Source organism: Primulina huaijiensis, chromosome 7 (assembly GCF_012295235.1).
Source record: "Primulina huaijiensis isolate GDHJ02 chromosome 7, ASM1229523v2, whole genome shotgun sequence".
Lineage (NCBI taxonomy): Eukaryota > Viridiplantae > Streptophyta > Magnoliopsida > Lamiales > Gesneriaceae > Primulina > Primulina huaijiensis.
This window is the reverse complement of record NC_133312.1, coordinates 11,146,557-11,166,109: the sequence shown is the minus strand read 5'-3', so window position 1 is coordinate 11,166,109 and position 19,553 is coordinate 11,146,557. Positions and strand designations below refer to the sequence as shown.

Here is a 19,553-nt window from a genome sequence, read left to right as displayed (position 1 = left end):
CAAAATGAGTACGGAATACCTCCTAACACTACAAAAAAAACAATGTATTAAGATCGGTCTTCCAGGAGCGTTTGCTTAACCGCTCCAAATAAGTGTAGCAGCAAGATCGGTGTCACGGAACTGTTTGTAATGGGTTCGACTTGTAGGAGCGTTTGTGGAACCGCTTCGACGGAGCACCTGCAGCAACGGTTCACCAACACCACTCGTATCGTAATGAAATGTAGTTGCGGTTATCCAAAACCGCTCTTATCGTCATGAAATTTGAGAGCCATTTTCAAACAGAATCATTAGCAGCGGTTTATTAGACTACTGAAGCGAAGCGGTCACTAGAACCGGGGCTACAAATTCTGATATATTTTAAACAAGGCATTTTGCCGATTCAGGATCAGATCCAAATTTCCCAATTTTTTACCCTACGTCTGACATACTCGCCGCAAACGTGAATTCTTCTTCTTGCTTTTTAAAAATCCAAGCTTCCGAGATCCTTCAAAAAATAATAACAATCCAATTTATGCGTTGTTGCTGCCGGAAATAAACTCACTTGTAAAGGTAATACTCATGTAATCCATCTTCTAATTTCGTTAAAAATCGTTTTACAGATGTGATTCAGTGTTTTGTTTTCAAAGATGTGATTCTCTATTTTATATTAAGGTACTTGGATACGTGTTTGGTCCGATCAACATCTGTTGCTTATGAATTATTATGTGGTATAGCATTGACCACTCTTGCCAACTCTTAGTCGGCCAATTTAAGACAATTGAATCAATCTTCAAATATGACAATGGAGAGAATATTGTACCAATTTATTTAAGATCACAATTGTGGCAATCTACGTGGGTTTTTAAACTAGTAATTAAATTCCAAGTTGATGATGATCATCACAATTGTTTTTGCCTTGCACCATGTCTCCTATTTAAGATTCTGCAGACTTCAAATACTTAACGATTAAATCATTTTGTTGCTGCCTAGCTGCGCAGGATTACAGATTATTTTTTCTAGTTGAATGAAGCAAGCATATTAATAGTTTGCTCAAAGTATCGAAATCTATGTTATTTCAAAAAAAGATGTTCTCTAATTCTTTTTAAAATAATTTAAGAGCTGTAAAAAAATATTTCTTTTAAAGATTGCAAGTTAATCCCTATTTGATAGTTTCCAAGTTTCTGAAATTGTACATATAAAATCAGTTAATGTTTTCAAGGATGAATAATCTACTTCATAGAACATATATATTAGAATGTACATGTTCTACCTAAAACTTTTAGTAAACCTCCAACATATTTACTAAACGAGAAATAGATTTTTTTGGAGAATGGTTGGGAAAAATTCTTCATTTTAGAAACATAGAATGTGATTTTAATTGATTTTAGTTGAATTATATTGGCATTCGATAAAGTTTAAAAATTATTGAACTCGATTAGTATAGTATAGATATTTAAAATTCCTTGTATGATTTTTTCTTTATTATATCATTCACTGTTCGATGCATTCATTATTACATATATGTATTTGAATTAGTTAAAATAATTTAATAGGTTCGAATGGAGAAGGCTTGGAAGGACTATGCCCACGGTAGTCTTGAGTATCGGGTTGGGGTCCTACACTTTTTACGTTATGCATTTGATGACACAAATGACGAAGACACAAAGCCATGTCCTTGTCGCAAATGCATAAACTCGTTGAATCATGATCGTCAGACAGTACACGAACATCTGTTGATAAATGGTATTTTACGAGATTATCGTATTTGGAGTTTTCACGGAGAAAAACTTATTATACAATCTCATGATAGCGTAAGCAACGATCTTCCGGCTTCTTCTAAGGAGGTTTCTAGTATGGCTAATCATGAACCTATGATACAAAACATGTTACGTGAAGAACTTGGGATTCCTGAAGAATCGTTTATGAATAATGAGAACTACGCTGGTGTATCAACAAGTCATATGGGGTATGACTCTAATGTTGAAGATTTTTATCGATTGGTAGATGATGCTAAACAACCACTGTATGCTGGATGTACGGAGTTTTCAAAATTGACGTTCATTGTTGAGTTATTTTAGTTGAAAGTGAGTGGGAAATGGAGTGATAAATCATTCACGACATTGTTGGAGTTTCTTCGTCGAGCACTTCCATTTGAAGCACAAGTACCTAATTCTTTTTATGAGGCTAAAAAATTAATTTCTAAACTTGGACTTGGGTATGAAAAAATACATGCTTGTCCAAATGATTGCATGATTTATTGGGGAGAAAATAAGAATGAACAAGCTTGCAAAGTGTGTAATCTCTCAAGATGGAAGGACTTGCGGAAAAAAACCAAGAAGTCAAGTAAAGGTGGAAAAAAATGTCTTTTGGTTAAGACTCCAGCCAAGATATTTCGGTATTTTCCTCTAAAACAAAGATTACAACGATTATTCATGTCAACGAAGACAGCTAAAAACATGCAATGGCATTCTAAGAAACGGGTTGTGGATGGAATTCTGAGGCATCCGGCTGATTCACAAGCATGGAAGGCATTCGATGAACGACATCATGACTTTGCATCTGATGTTCGAAATGTACAATTGGGACTCGCTGCTGACGGCTTTAATCCTTTTAAAAATCAAAGTGTGTCACACAGTACTTGGCCCATTGTCTTAATGCCTTACAATTTGCCACCTTGGGAGTCCATGAAATCTCATTCAATTATTTTATCCACCTTGATTCCAGGCCCAAAAGCACCTAGAAATGATATTGATGTGTACTTACAACCTTTATTGGCTGAGCTAAAAGATCTGTGGGAAAATGGGATTCCGACATATGATGCTTGTAGCAAAAAAATGTTTCAAATGCACGCTGCATTACTTTGGACAGTCAGTGACTTTCCTGGTTTGGGATGTTTATCTGGATGGAACACATATGCAAAGAATGCATGTCCAACATGTGGTGATAAGACAGATGCATTGTACTTGAAAAATGGCAAAAAGTGGTCATTTAGAGGGCATCGTCGCTTCTTATCTCCAGATGCAGAAATTCGAAAAATGGCGAGTTATGGCAAGCCAGAGCTACGTGAGTTAGATCTGACACCGTTGTCTGGATCTGATGTTCTTAAAATGACTCTAAACAAAAATCTCATGTTTGGTAAGAGTAATGCATCAAAGCCAACCGTACGAATAAAAACTGGGTCAATTGAACAAATGTGGCGAAAAAGAAGTATATTTTTTAGTCTTTCTTATTGGGAGTTTAATTTGATCAGACATAATTTGGATCCCATGCATATTGAAAAAAATGTTTGTGACAATATCCTTGGCACACTTTTAAATGATCCAACCAAGAACAAAGATAATGTTGCTGCGTGCAGAGATTTGAAAATTTTAGGTATTATGAAACAATTATGGCTACAGAAACAACCAGATGGTACAGATTATTTTCCAACTGCTTGTTATTCTTTGAGTAAACCTGAGAAGAAAATATTTTGTTCGGTTCTTAAAGATATACGTGTCCCTGATGGTATGTCATCCGACATTTCAAAGTGTGTTGATGTTGATCGTTGTAGAATAATGGGCTTAAAAAGCCATGATTGTCATGTCATTATGGAATATTTCCTTCCAATTGCACTTCTTCGAGTGTTGTCAAAAAAATTAGTTGCACCATTAATCATTTTGTGTGAATATTTTAAGGCAGTGTGCGGAAAGTCCTTACGAGAAGATGAGTTACAGAAAGCTGAAGAAGGGATTATATTGGCTTTGTGTCAGTTGGAAAGAATTTTTCCACCATCTTTTTTCACAATAATGGTGCATTTGGTGGTACATTTAGCATATGAGGCAAGAGTAGCTGGACCAGTACATTATCGATGGATGTATCCAATAGAAAGATATCTTGGTAAACTTAAAAATTTTGTTAGAAATAGAGCACGACCAGAGGCAAACATTGCAGAGGCATATTTGGCAGATGAATGTGTTGTATTTTGTTCTCGTTATTTAGAGGGTGATAACTCATTCTACATTAATGAAACAAGACACAAAGAGACATCAAATTTTGAGTTTCCTTCATTACCAATGTTTCCACAAGTAGGACGACCTACGAAAGGGCGCCAAGTAGTCACTTTGGATGTCAAAACTCTAAATCAAGCTCATAGATATATCCTTTCGAAGTGTACAATGTTGAACCCATATCGTGAGTATGTATACTTTTTAAAAAATTTTTTGTTCATTCTTTTTATCATCGATGAAAATTTCTAACTTTCAGTTTTTGCTACCATTGAACAGAGAATTTAGGAACGAGTTGAAGAGAAGACATAGATATGGTCGTCGTCCAACTAATTCTGAATTGGATGGTTTTGTACGAATGCAATTTGTGGACTTGTTTGCAAAAAGAGTAAGTAATTTATGATTATGTATTTGTACTTCACAGGTTCATCGATAGACAAATCAATTTTTTAAGATTCATATATGATAATTTTTGAAATTATTTGTATATTGTAGGTTGATCGAACAAATGAACAAATTGATGACTTAGATCTAAGAGCACTTTCATGTGGTCCCAATTCGGTGGCATTCCGTTATCATGGGTTCAATATAAATGGTTTCGCATTTCGCACAGTGGAATCTGAACAAAACAAAAAAAAAATCAGAATAGCGGGGTCATGGTGCAGTCTGCTTATGATAATGATGATCACGAGTCAACCTATTATGGTCGATTAACTGATGTTATCTCACTTGATTATGGTGGTCGTGGACGAATCGTTCTTTTTCGATGTGATTGGGTTAATATTACTAATGGAGTAAAAATTGATCCGCTAAGATTCGAAATGGTGAATTTTTCACGCTTGATACATACAGGAGAACGTGAAGAACATGAACCTTTTATCCTGGCTTCACAAGCTCAAATGGTCTATTACGTATGTGATCCAAAAGATGTGAACTGGTATTGTGTCATTCGTCACACACCAAGAGATATATACAATATGGGAGATGAAGATGATTTTGATACAACGCATTTCACTCATAATAATTTTTCTAGTGTGCAGTCGCTGTTAGTTGATGTAAATGGAATAGATATTGAGTTGATAAGAACTGATGTAGAGGGATCAATAGTTGGGGGCATGTCAATGCTAAACAATGAAACAGATGGTGAGAATTCAGATTGATTTTTCTTTTCTTCTTCTGAAAACTAGGTGCGTATTTTTCATCTTGTTGGGAAACTTGTTTATGGGCAAACGAAAACATTAGCATTTGAAAGAATGCATTAGTTTGAGCTTTCGAACTAATTATCCCTCTGTTCCATTTATCAACCCATTCTAAATTAGGCACATTTGATAATTTGTGTTATGAATCATTACTACACCAATTTATTTATATTGTTGTTTATTTCGTTTCATTCTCAATTTTATCAATTCGATCCCTTTCATATGTGTGGTAAAATGACTTTTATATTGTGTGTTCTCACTTTTATCAATTCTCAACACTTATAAAACTATGTATCAAGACCAATTGCGGGAAAATGGTGGGTTTAGTAGCATTTTTTTGGATCATTTGCTAGTTCACGTTGATATTTATAAAATTAGAAAACCATAAAATAAAAGTGTTAGCTAATCAATTCATTTCACTCATTTTTATTTAAATACTCATCTGACCAAAATATAATAACTCATTATCAATCTTATTTTTTTATCTATATTTTAAAATCTAGTCATATTATTATTTTTATTTTAATTTTTTAGATAGTTCATACATACATACATACGTATATATTGTTGGATCTCGGTTTTCTACACGCCCAAACGCAGCGGAAGTTTTAAAATTTTTATTTTATTTTGACAATCAAAATATATTTGATTTGGACGCTCGTATGGTTTTACGATTAAACATTCATAGGGAGTTAGAATATTATACCTTTGTGAATTAAATCACTTGGCTCCAACTAATCCGGTATAAACGGATTAGCTCTTGATGAATCTCTACGAACTTTCTTCAAAAGCTCCTTTGTTAATTCTTCTAATCAGGTCCACGACTAGATGATTTATTCCTCTTCCAATTTGCACTAGAAAATTGAAAGAAGTTTTGCGTTGGAGATCAAAATTTGAGAGGCGGCTCAACCCAAAAATTCCTTCAAGGTGGCCGAAATATTTGAGAGGAGGATGGAAGGGAATTTTCGAAAAATATGATACTAGTATGGAGGCTAGGGTTTAAGTCTTCTACTTAAATAAAGCCTCCATCACCTAATTATCATAAAATAATACATGGGCCTCTTAATTAACATTAATGGGCTTGATTAATTAATTGGACTAGTCCAACTAGTTTAATTAATTAATCTAAGTCCATTAAGAACTTTAATTGTTTAGTATGTTGAACTTGTACTCCTACAAGCCCATTTAAACATACTTCCCACAATATTTAATTTATATTTAATAAACTCAACTTTTGAGTTTAATAACTTAAATCCATTATAAATTCAACAATTTAATTTATTATTTAAATTATAAATTCAACTCTTTGAATTTTATCACTTCCAAAATTTAATATTTAATAAACTCAACTTTTGAGTTTAATAAATTAAATTATCAAATCTTATAAATTCAAATCCTTGAATTTATTCTCTCCAAATTTCATAAATTCAACTTCTTGAATTTACTATCTCATAAATTCAACTCCTTGAATTTATTTTCTCAAAATTTAATTATCATAAATTCAACTCCTTGAATTTACTATATCATAATATAAATTCAACTCCTTGAATTTATTCTCTCAACGGGAACAAACGATCCAGTACTTGTGTGACCCTCAATGGTTCAGGGATACAGCTAGCCGTGGGTTCACAACTCCTTGTGATTCAGAATAACATTTATTCTTATTCGGGCTTACCCTAGTTAGCCCCATTCTTTTCATCAACACCTTGATCAAGAATGTCAGAACTCATTTCTGATTGCACCCATCGGATCATGGTAAGAGCGTCTAGTAGCATCGCCCCATGATCCCCTAGGTATCACTGATAGTGCCTGCAAGAACCAGTCGATTATGATTAACGTACAGTACGGTCCCTTCATCTCATATATCCCGATCGAATCTGCAACCATTGGTTCATCGAGGGTTGCATATTAATTCGATAACTATGTGATAACTATAATAGTGGCATCGAGTGTACTATTCGAGAACTCTTTCTCTAACATACATCTCATACTCTGGTCAGAGATTCCATGCACTATTATTACATTAAATCACATAGGATATCCACACCCGTAGGTGAGCGGTGAATCCGCGACTACAATGCACTGGCTCCTATATGTGTCGCAACTATACCCAACCTCGCCACCTGATGACTCTCCTGGAGCCGGTAAACGAGTCAAAGAACAGCCCTAGCATATAGAGCCTCAGTGTTGTCCCGGGTCGTAAGGACTAATGGTGTACAATCATAACCACGGACTTATCCTCTCGATGAATGATAACCACTTGGAAAGTCCGAGGGAGGGTTGTTCGGTATAATCATCATATGACTACCCATCTGCATGTTTGGACATCTTTATGCCCTTACCAAGAAACGCAGTACACAACATCACAGATGCTAGTCTCGAGCTCAAGCGACCTTTATCCCTGTTTTAGGCGGCTAAATCGACTAGGAACGAATTTAGAATATGCAGTGTTTACAAATGAGTTTCAACATCGAATTACGATTCATTTGTATTAAAGCATAATCAAGGACTTTATCTATGCTGTTTGCATGAGTATACAGATAAAGTATAAAGAAACCATTAAAAAGTAAATTATATTAAAATAAAGATTGTTTATTACATTTGAGTCAATAAATTTCCCAGCCAACAGTTGGCTTACAGGGCATCTACTCTAACATATATGTGTGTGTAACTATGATAATCAAATAAACTAATCCCTTTTTAAATAAAGAAAAATATAATATACCTAAATAATTATATTATTTTAAAACTTTTAAATTATTGATAATTACTAATTACTAAGTTGGAAAAATTTCTAGTTCAGTTCCATCTCTTTAGGGTATTTCTCGATTCAATCCCAAATGATTATCAACGGATTGAAACTGTCCATAATTATAGTAAAAAATAATAATTTTTAATGGTTCGTTTTGGTTCGAAGATTTGTCTAACAAAATCGATCCATGAGATGGTCTGATATAAGTTCATGTGTTCATTATATGGATGCAATCGATTGGATCCGCTCACTACTAAATTATCATCCTACAAAATTATTTTTTATATTTAAATTTAACATTTTTATTTTTGGTCTTATATATTATGTGATTATTTAACATCAGTTTTGATATGTTGAGCACCAATAAGGTGGAGTTTTTTTTAATTAATTTAAAAATTAAAAAAATATTTCAAAAATAATTTTGCAAAATTACTTTAATCCGTGCTTCGTAAGTAAAGATTATAGTAAGGTGGAGCATTATCCGTGCTTTGTAAGCACGGATGCTCCACATAGGCGAGCATCCGTGCTTACAAAGCACGGATTCTCCACCTCACTCCATATAATATTTTTATTTATTTTTATGTTGTGATTGAAATTCAATTAATAATAATAGCTTAAATATAAAATAAACAATGTATACGTACAATACCTCTCCACTATCATCCATCTGAAAATTATCTGTGTGATGGCCTGTTGTTGAAGAAGGGCCGGTGTTGGATATTAACAAACTAACATCCAACTCACACGCATTGCATGAAAGTATATTTATAAATATAATAATATTATTATTTATTTATTATAATTTTTAATAATTAATTTAATTTGAATGAAAAATATAAAATTTAAATATTTATAATATATGGTAATTATTAAATATTTTGTATTATTTGGTTGGGTGATTGAAAAATTAGAGATGTGAGAGGATTGAAGGGAGAAAATGAAGGAGAATAAAAATAGTATTATTTCACCAATACACCAATAAGATGTTTAACTTTAGCATATAGTATTGATAAAACTTACGGTGAATTATAATATTTTCATTCTATTCCTAAGTTTACATTTTTTATTTTCTATTTAAGGTATTATTATTAATTTAATTTCAATCACAACATAAAAATAAATAAATATATTATATGGAGTGAGGTGTAAGCACGGATAATGCTCCACCTCACTCTAATTCGTGCTTACGAAGCACGGATTAAAGTAATTTTGTAAAATTATTTTATTTTGAATTATTTTTGAAATATTTTTTTATTTTTAAATTAATAATAAAAAAACCCGATAAGGTGACAAATCACCTGTTGGATATGATGAAACACAGAAAAATTGTACATTTAATAGATGAATGTTAACTCATCGATGCTCACATAAATATGCACGGTGGGTGTGCAACATATCAAAACTGTATATACTATATTATATTATTATATTATATAATATAAAATTGTTCCGGTCCGACCATCTGATTCAATCGGTCGGATCGGTTGAACCATTTTTGAAATATTAACCGGTTCGATTACCGGTCTGGTTTTGAAAATATTGAGTAAAATCAGTTAATAAATCATTCTTCTAAAATATTGTAATCGGTCGGACCGGCCAGTTGAACCATTTTTTAAATATTGACCGGTTCGATTACCGTCAGGTTTTGATAATATTAAGTAAAATCGGTTAATAAATCATTTTTTAAAAATATTGTCTAAATAAACAAAAAGTTTATGCAAAGTTTTAATCAATGTAAATTATTTTTAAATAATTTAGTTTAATATATTGTCATAAAAGCATAATAAATCGTTTTTTATTATTATTATTAAATGATTTTTTTAAACAATTATTATTATTAAATGATAGATAATTTTTTTCTTACAAAATATAAACTGACCATAATCTTGGAAATTAAAAATAAAAAATTATAAACCGACTATAATCTTGGAAATTAAAATATTCTGTTGCAAATAATGGATTTCACATTGGATCCTAAATAATTTCCAAATTTTGCCACTCATTAAAATCCAATTGGCCTGCACAATTTTAATAACGAGATTTGGTTCAGTACAATTCTAATCACAAAATTTTACCAAAATCAACAATAAAATAGCATGTTTATCGGCAACGAAAGCTGGCTCCCTTTTTTTTTTCTTTTTAAGTCCCCGCATTATTTTTCTAATCTTTTTCACAACTCCCGCTTTTAATTCAAGAACCCGCCTATCTAATGTAGTGATATATACTGCTTACTCTCCTTGTACAGATACTTCTCAAGGATTAGAGAACATTGCAACCGGCGTTGGTTCTTGAAGGTAATTTCTCGCTTCCACTCATTAAAATCCAATTGGCCTGCACAATTTTAATGACGAGATTTGGTTCAGTACAATTCTTATCACAAAACTTTACCAAAATCAACAATAAAATAGGATGTTTATCGGCAAAGATTTTTCTAATCCTTTTCACAATTCCCACTTTTAATTCCAGAACCCATCTATCTAATGTAGCTATATATATCGCTTACTCCTTGAATAGATACTTCTCAGGGATCGGAGAACATTGCAACTTGCTTTGGTTCTTGAAGGTAATTTCTGGCTTAAATTATATATGTATTTTATTGAATCTTGTTATTTTGGGTGACTATCCTAGACTACCATATCATTTTGGACGTAATTAATTTTCTATGTATTTGGAAGGTTGGTAATAATTTTTTAAAAAATATCACACTTGTTGTCTATTTCTTGTAGGAATTGCTTCACTTTGAAAATGGTGAACAAAAGAATTCAAAAGTTGCTTCAAAATACTAGAGGAAGATCTAGAACAGCAGATATAAGTAATAGAGGACTAAATGGTCAAAATGAATCACAAGTTGTAACACCTCCGCACTCTCCATCGGAAACAACAAATACTGAATTGGAGTTACAACACAATGTTGAGCATAGCGAGGAAGGTTGGAATTTTTTTTAAGAATAGCTAATTGAATTCACAACAATGAAGTAACATTTTTTTTAATTAACTAATATTATATTTTAAATACCTTTTTAGGTTCATCTCAAAGGAGCCAAAATACACGTGGTAGGACAGTGATGAGGGATGTTCATTGATTAGGTCCCAATGACTTATTGGTTATAAGATTTAATGAAAGGGGCCAACCTTATGGAGAAATGCAACCCACGCTTTCAAATTTTGTGGGAACTATTGCTCGGAATGGAAACTTGTTGCCCCTTAGTTTTCTAGATTGGAGGAAAATACCTAAGAATCGTTTGGATCAAGCATAGGGATCTGTAACTGTAAGTTGAGAAGCTTTTAGTTCCAAACTTGAATTTGAAATTAATATAATTTGTTTAATGTTTGTAGGCACGTTTTTGTATCCCTACTCTCCACAGAAATATTGTGATGCAAATCATGGGAGCTGCATGGAGACGATGGAGGACCGAAGTCAAGGCAACGTCTTATGACCCAAATATTCCTTTCGATTAGCTTTTGCAAATTCGTCCTGTCCCTCATAAGCTGACACCCGAGGTTTGGGAAACCTTATGTGACTATTGGAAGAAGAATGAGGTAGTAATAATAAATTTATTGTTTTTATTTATAAATGCATGTATATGATGCTTTTTTTGTGAAATTATTGCAGAGCACTTCAAAAATTAATAGAGAAAATGCTCATAAAAAACGAAGAATTCATGCACAAGGACGCATAAATATTCCAACTTTGGAAGATAAATTTGTAAGCATTATATATAATGATTGTTTTTACAAGTTCTATATGATTTTAATTCACAAGTTCTATATTTTATGGGAATTTAAGTATTGACTAAAGTGAATTGAATATAGTTAATGTTAGTTTGATGGCACAATTTGTTGATTAGTTTCAGGAGAATGGTGTAAAACCTACTCGTATTGAACTATTAGAATTAAGTTGTCGCAGTAAAAAGAAAGGAGGTGCTCCTATTGATGATGAAGCTATACGACATGAGGTAAGAATTTTGTTTCGATTTTTAAAAATGACTTTTTAATAATTTTTTTAAAATTTTATTAATAATTTTTGTGTCAGGCTTTGTTGAATGAGGCTGTGAAGCGCCATCTCCAAGATATGCCGGAGGGAACAGATCCAAGACAAGTGCATGAAAAAGCATTTTCGTAATGCGCACATTTTAATTTTTCTAAAGTTATAAATTTTATGATACTAATTAATTTTTATGCAGCGAGGTGTTCGGGCCTGAGCATTCTGGGCGAGTTCGATGTTTAGGAGCTGGTGCATTGCCTAGCCAAGTTTTTCCTGAGCAATATAAGCTTAGCCATTGCCAAGGATATGACACTGCTTCGGATGTTACAGAAAAGTTCAAGGAAATGGAAGAAAAAATAAAGGATATGGAAGCCAGGGAGGCAGCGAGAGAAGCACAATGGGAGAAAGAAAGAAAGGCAAAAGAAGCAGAGCAAGAAGCACGACTACAGGCAGAAATGGAAACACGTGAAGCACAAAGGCAATTTGAGATGGAGCAATCAATGAGGCGGATGCAGGAACAACAGTTCCAAAATTTTACCCGTATTATGAAAAGTATGATGGTCGGAACTTCTGGGGGATCTCGAGGGCCCGAAACGTTGCCAGCATAGGTATTAACATGTTTGAAATTAACAAATGAGTTTCTAAAAATTACTTGTATTATGACATGACGTAAAATCTGTTTTCTTTTCTAGATAGCAGTTGTGATGTCAGAAATCATGCAACAAGATATGAGTATTCCTTCAAATGCTCAAGAAAATATCCGTAGATCTCCTCCATGAGAGAAACCGAATAGTAGCAATTAGAATTTTAGAATGGGATATTTGGATTTATATTAGGGTTGGAAATAGATAATATATATTTTTAGTTGAATGATATGTTATTTTGGTTGATAATGATTGTTCGTAAGGATTATATATTGATTTTTTTTATGATGAAATGACATTACTTATTTTATCTATTTATTATGTTGAGTTATGGAATGATTTCTTTTAGAAGGAAATATAAATGGTTATTAAAAAAATCTATTTGCGATGTCAAGTGGATTGGATGAAAAATCAAAAGTATTGATTATAAAATTTTTGGAATAGAAAATAATCAATGTGTTGAATTGAAAGCTAATGCAATGGTCGGTTGGTTAGGACTCATGATTTGTAGGAACAAATGTTTAACCATTCCTAAATTATAACATTTAAATGTGGTAGAAAAAATCGCTTCAGAGTATGATTTTCAAGAGCCGTTTTGAAACCGCTCCCCATGCACACATAGAATCGGTGAAGAGAAGCGATCTTGGAGCCCACATTTAGGAGTGGTTAGTCTCTGCGCCTGATACCTGCAAACAGAAGCGGTTTCGCAAACTGCTCCTAGGAATCACCTTCAGCATCGGCTTAAACATCGTGGCAATATCCATGTTTCAAAATCGGTTGGCAACCGATTCAACATCCTCACTTGCAAGATCGGGTACTGCCCGTACTTGATATAAAGCATTCGGATCGGTTTAAACATCCGCACCAACAGAACATATGTTACTGTGGTTTCGAACCGAGGCAACAACTAACTTATTAGAGCGGTGATGACAACATATACCACCGGTTTGTTCTTCCGCTTTAATTGGTCCTAGCAACGGTGGCAACAAGTGCGCTTGTTAAAACGTTGCAATATTTGTAGGAGCGGTGGCAAACCGTGCCTACAGGTCAAATAAATCGCTCCGATAGCTTCTTTTTTTTTTTGTAGTGTAAGAAATTAACTGACCAGATTCTCGGATCGCTTCCTCTGTGGCTTCCAACCACAGTTGTTCTTGCTCCTNAGGACAGGATCAGGGTCGAGACAAAGATGAGAGATCAAGATAGTGTGGTGATTACGGGCATAGACAATGAACTAGTGGTTCTACATGTTGATTTGTAGTTGTTTTTTTTAAAACGCCAGTTTGTATGACTGTAATGAATCAAGACATGTATTTACTTCGGTTGAAATAAAATAGAGATATCATTTGTGTATGATTTATATACAATTGTGTTTGATGTTAAAAGCAAAAATTTGACCCATATTTTCTAGCAAAGATCCACTTAATCCCAAAGATAATTGAGTAAGAGCCCGGGTCCCCACAATTGTGATTCATGCATGGATACAAGGAATATTTTAAGGTTAATTGGAATCAAATCATCAAAGTTTGCTCAAAATCATTGGACATATCCACCCCATATTTTCGAACCAATTGAAGGTAATGGATCAAGGAATAAATTCCACCATTTAGGTAGCTAAATCATCAACCATGGAAGGAATATTTGGATTCAAATTTTTATGGAATTTGAAGCCTAGTTGGACATGATTTGACTACCCTATTTAGCTCCTTTCCCTTCACTTATAAATAGGCCATCACTCCCAACCATTCCTAATACCGAAAATTCAAAAATCCTTGCTGCAAATTTCGAAATTTCCAGCAGCCAAGTGAGGCGAAGTTCTGCTGCAAATCGTCCCAAAGTTAGGCTATGAATCGAGCCGAAGTGCCGCCCGAGCAAGGAACAAGAAGCGATCCAATCCAAAGCCGTGCACCTACGCTTTTAGCATTCCAAAATACTGTAAGTGAGCTAGTTTTAAAGTTAAACTTTTGTTTATGCACATTTATGTTTGTTTTCAAAAATGCGGTCGAGTACACGTTCTTCTTCTACTCCGTTCTTGTGTTGGTTGTCATGTTGTTTTGGGCACTGTGAGGATTCGACTGTATATGAGAGGGAATCCCAAATATGATATGACCCTTACACGGTGGGGATGTAACCTCTATATGGTCTCGCCCCTTAGAATATCAGTAAACCATTGAAAATAGAGGAATCTCAGTGCCTGGTCAATGTTATGCATGTGATACGAGTCTTGTGTTATGTGAATTGTATTTCGAAATTTTATGAATGTTGTTGTATTGTACTTGATTCGGCCCCCCACTTGCTGAGTATTTCCCAAAATACTCACCCTCCTTACAATCTTTTCCCAGATAAATCCGAGGAAGAACTCGATGAAGAGAAGTCGGACCAGTTTTGGGGCTGGTGAACTTCCAAGATTTTAGTTTAAGTTTAAGTTTTATTATTCAGTTGTAATGCTTCCGCATTACTATTTCATTTGAGTTGTAAAGACAATGTTATCTCTTTTGAATTATGAGAGCGTGAAATTTAAGTGGTATCAGAGCCGCTAGGTTCATAATCCGGTTGGGGGAAAGCGAGAAAAATTTTTACAAAAAAAATTTTCGGTGGAATTTTTGGTAAAGGCCGATGCTATCCCATCAGAAACCTCGTTTTTTCCGTTTTAAGAAATATTTGTAGACCCTATAAATTTTTGTAAGAAATTTCGAATTCGATTCCGTCGATTGTTCTGGAATCCTCTCGACATATGCTTCGAACCCATATGTCTATCTCCAAACTTTCCTTTCTTGGAATATATATAAATATTTTTTTTCTCGAAAATTTCATATATATTGCATATTGTCTTTTGTTCTATATTGTCTCTTTTCGATTCTGAGCTTTTCCATTTTTGATTTCAGGAAATGGTTCCATCGACTTCTCTGTTATTCCGCACTCGTGTCCAGGCTGCCATTCATATGAAACAGCTTGCCCTTGACTATCAGTCTCGTCAGATGAAGCAACATAGGGCCAGTCTAGGTGAGAGCAGACGAGAGATCGAGACCCTAGCCATAGAAAAGGAAGAGATACGGGTCCAGCTTAAGAAGGCGATCTATCAGGGAGAGCTAATCAGAGGAGACAACATGGACTTAAGGGAGATCATAAAACATAGCTAGTATCGAGAGGGAAAGTTACGAGAGGATATGGAGCGATACCGCAAGGAACTGGAGGAAGAGAGGAAGCAAAATGCCAGGGGTAAGAAGAGACTGGAGGATTCATGTGAGGCTATGAGTAGCCTAGCGGAAGTGACCCACCATCTGACCAAGCAGGTTGAGACTCTGAGGAGCCAGGTCAAGCAGAAGAAGACGGAGCGTGAGCAGCACCAACAGCAGGCCAGCGATAAGTTGGACGAGGCGGATGCAGAGATACAGAAGTTGAAGGCGCAAGTGACACATCTTACGGGAGAGAATGCCTAACTCACACAGATGATAGAACTACTTCACGAAGAAGAGGAGCCGGAAGAAGAGGATTCTGTAAAGATAGAGGCGGAGCCCATAGAGGCCATAAGGGATGGAGACATAGTAGAGTAGAGTGTCTTAGTTGACCGTTCTTTTACTTGGAATTTGCTTTCCTATTGTTGCTATGTTATTTCATTCAATACGATTCATTTCATTCAGTTGTTTATGTTCCTATATATTTCACGAAATCAATAAAGTTATATTTATTTATTCATTGATTTCAGTTGTTTTCAATATAATTCGATTATTCAATCCTGTTGATATGGGGAACAAATTCTTAGAAACGTTTAAACCGTAGGAAATGGCCGGTAGACCCCCGAGACGAAACTGCAAACCCCGCTATGCGAGCAAAAACCATGTCAACGAGGAAGATAACGGACCACCGCCGGGGTTCAGTCTTAATGAGGCAGACTTGATCGCCATAGCCACGATCGTGGTTACAACACTGCAAGGGTTGGTGAACCCAAACACCAACCAGCCACCTCCACCTCCACCTCCACCACAACATGGAATCAAGTTTCTCTACGAATCACTTCGCAAGAACAGGTGTCCCAAAATTCAGTGGAGCTGCCGACCCCGAAGTTAGCTAGAGCTAGCTGAAGAGTGTAGAAAACCAGCTGCGACTGCTGGAAGTCCCTAAGGCATTCAAGGTGGACGTGATAGTGCCTTTCTTAGAAAACAAAGCATGTAAGTGGAGGGAAGCAGTCTCGCCAGCCATGACCACTACTGGAGCCGTCACATGGTAGCACTTTCGAGATGCCTTTCTGAAACAGTATTACCCAGCTGAGATTAGAATGCAGAAACTAAGTGAGTTTGAAAATTTCACGCAAACTCTGGATATGTCAATTGTGGAATACACTTCACAGTTCAATGCCTTGGGATCTTATGCTCCGGCAATCATGGTGGATGAAGTTTTGAAATTACACTGCTTTAAGAAGGGGTTAAGCATCCAAATTCAATCAGTCTAGCAGTCTACCAACCCGCCAACTTTTTCGATCTGATGGGCACGGCTATCCGAGCTGAAATTGATATCCAACGAAGAGAAGGGGAAAATAAGAACAATCGTCCTCTTAACAGCCAGCCGTATCAAGGAGGAAATAAGTTCAAAAAGCCCAATCATTCAGGTGGACCTCCCACAAGGCAACTCTCCTCCACGAACTATCAAGGACTCAAGCCATGCACAAAGTGCAGTTTCAGACACACCAGGGAATGCCGAAGAGCCAATGGCGTATGCTTTGGATGTGGGAAATCAAGCCATAGAATTGCAGAGTGTCCTACCGCCACTAACCAAGCAACATGGCCCAATAGAGGAAATGGGCCAAGCATGGGAGCAGACCCTAACAAGCCGAGGGAGAATAAACCTAATGCCAGGGTGTTTGCCATAACTCAGGAAGAGGCAAACGACGCTAATGAAGTCGTGTCAGGTACCATCATAATTCAAAAAGTGTCTGTTTATGCGTTATTTCACTATGGTGTTACACATTCCTTTATGTCTAAGAGATTTGCTAAGAAGTTAGGATGTAAGTCCGAGAAACTAACCAAGCCCTTTCGAATAGTCACACCTACAAGTAGGGCCATTGAAACTCACGAAATTTACAGAGATTGTAAAATCAGTATCAGTAATCAGACTTTTAGAGCCGACTTGATACAAATGATCATGATCGATTTTGATATCATCCTAGGAATGGATTGGTTGGCAAAGAACAATGCGATAGTAGATTTTAAAAGAGAGATAGTCAAACTCCAGACCCCAGGTCAGGAGGAGGAAGTCGTGTATGATGGTAAATCCAAGGAACGGAAGTCACTGCTTTCCGCATCCCAAGTTTGGAGAGCCATGAAATCCGGAGAAGACATCTACCTAACAATGATCAGCGAAGTAAAAGAAGAATTCGAGCTGAAACTGGAAGACATCCCGATGGTGAGAGAGTTCCAGAAGAACTCTCTGGGACGGTCACGAACCGCGAAGTTGAGTTCGAGATCAACCTGGTTCCCGGTGCTGCTCCAATCTCTAAAGCACCTTACAGAATGGCACCAGCCGAACTCAAAGAGCTGAAAGAACAACTCCAAGAATTGCTAGATAAAAGGAAAATTCGACCGAGTGTGTCCCCATGGAGAGCTCCAGTACTCTTTGTAAAGAAGAAAGATGGGAGTATGAGATTGTGTATCGACTATAGAGAACTGAACAAGATCACAATCAAGAACAGGTACCCTCTGCCACGGATGGATGATCTGTTTGATCAGCTTAAGGGGAAGCCACCGTCTTTTCTAAACTGGATCTGAGGACATGTTACCACCAGTTGAAGGTCAAGGCTGAAGATATCCCCAAAAAAGCCTTTCGAACCAGATATGGGTATTATAATTTCATAGTGATTCTTTTTGGCCTGACCAACGCACCAGCAGTATTCATGGATCTTATGAATAGAGTATTAAAGCCATTCTTGGATCAATTCATAGTGGTATTCATTGAAGATATCCTCGTCTATTCTCCTGACGAGACGAGCCACGAAGAGCACCTTCACCTTGCTCTGCAAACCCTAAAAGAGAATGAGCTCTATGCTAAGTTTAGCAAGTGTGAATTCTGGCTAAGAAGTGTGTCCTTTCTAGGACATGTGATCTCGAAAGCAGGAGTGTTAGTGGATCCAAGGAAAGTAAAGGCAATTACAAAGTGGCCGAGACCTAAAAATGCCACCAATATCAGAAGCTTTCTTGGATTGGCAGTTACTACCAAAAATTTGTCGAAGGGTTCTCCTCGATAGCCGTACCGTTGACAAAACTCACACAGAAGAATTCTAAGTTCATCTGGAGTGAAAGTTGTGAGAAGAGTTTCCTGACATTGAAAGAGAAACTCGCATCCAAGCCAGTGTTGATCTTGCCCGCAGTGAATAAAGATTTCACTATCTACAGTGACGCATCTAAGGAAGGTCTATTATGCGTACTTACACAAGAAAGAAGGGTGATCGCCTACGCATCAATGCAGTTGAAACCACACGAGCATAACTACCCTACGCATGATCTTGAACTAGCAGCGGTTGTCTTTGCCTTAAAGATTTGGAGGCACTACCTCTATGGTGCTAAATGTGAAATCTTCACCGTCCATCAGAGCCTAAAATACTTGTTCACCCAGAAGGAACTTAATATGAGGCAAAGGCGAGGGATCGAACTTCTGAAGGACTATGACTTGACCATAAGCTACCATCCAAGTAAAGCAAACAAAGTGACTGATGCGCTAAGTCGGAAGGGCCCAGGCAAAGTGACTCTAGCTTCCCTCTTGGCCCAGCCATGAGTGCAGAAGACCATCTAGTTAAACCAAGATCGAGACCTGGTACTGACCAAACTTAAAGATCAGGTCAGAGAAGGGAAATCTCAAGATCATCAGATCGATGACAAGGGAGTCTTATGGATGAAAGGGCGATTGTGCGTACACGACAGCGATAACCTTCGCCAAGAGATAATGGCGGAGGCGCACAAGTCAAAATTCTCAGTCCATCCAGGCAGTACGAAGATGTACAGAGACCTCAAGAATAATTTTTGG

General features: G+C 36.0%; 3 protein-coding genes across 4 annotated transcripts; all 3 read left to right on the top strand.

The window, feature by feature from the left end:
- Window positions 1-354: 354 nt before the first annotated feature.
- Window positions 355-5,210, top strand: LOC140980114 (uncharacterized). Of its 2 annotated transcripts, none has more exons than XR_012175880.1 (4): window positions 355-549; window positions 1,533-4,149; window positions 4,242-4,350; window positions 4,458-4,477. XR_012175880.1 is itself a non-coding variant. In XM_073445793.1 (4 exons), exons 2-4 carry the CDS (start codon window positions 2,229-2,231, stop codon window positions 4,674-4,676), a joined length of 2,253 nt encoding a protein of 750 aa, XP_073301894.1. In that variant the 5' UTR covers window positions 357-549; window positions 1,533-2,228; the 3' UTR covers window positions 4,677-5,210. The 2 variants fall into 2 exon arrangements, 1 of the variants encoding a protein (XP_073301894.1); XM_073445793.1 differs by having other exon boundaries at window positions 357-549; window positions 1,533-4,153; window positions 4,458-5,210.
- A 5,448-nt stretch (window positions 5,211-10,658) lies between these two features.
- Window positions 10,659-12,882, top strand: LOC140981598 (uncharacterized). The gene is made up of 8 exons (XM_073448023.1): window positions 10,659-10,842; window positions 10,938-10,987; window positions 11,373-11,453; window positions 11,527-11,619; window positions 11,762-11,869; window positions 11,947-12,032; window positions 12,098-12,506; window positions 12,591-12,882. Exons 1-7 carry the CDS (start codon window positions 10,659-10,661, stop codon window positions 12,504-12,506), a joined length of 1,011 nt encoding a protein of 336 aa, XP_073304124.1. The 3' UTR covers window positions 12,591-12,882.
- Window positions 12,883-16,322: 3,440 nt separating this feature from the next.
- On the top strand, window positions 16,323-19,304 carry LOC140981597 (uncharacterized). Its single transcript, XM_073448022.1, has 4 exons — window positions 16,323-16,602; window positions 16,957-17,939; window positions 18,319-18,650; window positions 18,740-19,304. Exons 1-4 carry the CDS (start codon window positions 16,323-16,325, stop codon window positions 19,302-19,304), a joined length of 2,160 nt encoding a protein of 719 aa, XP_073304123.1.
- Window positions 19,305-19,553: the final 249 nt, after the last annotated feature.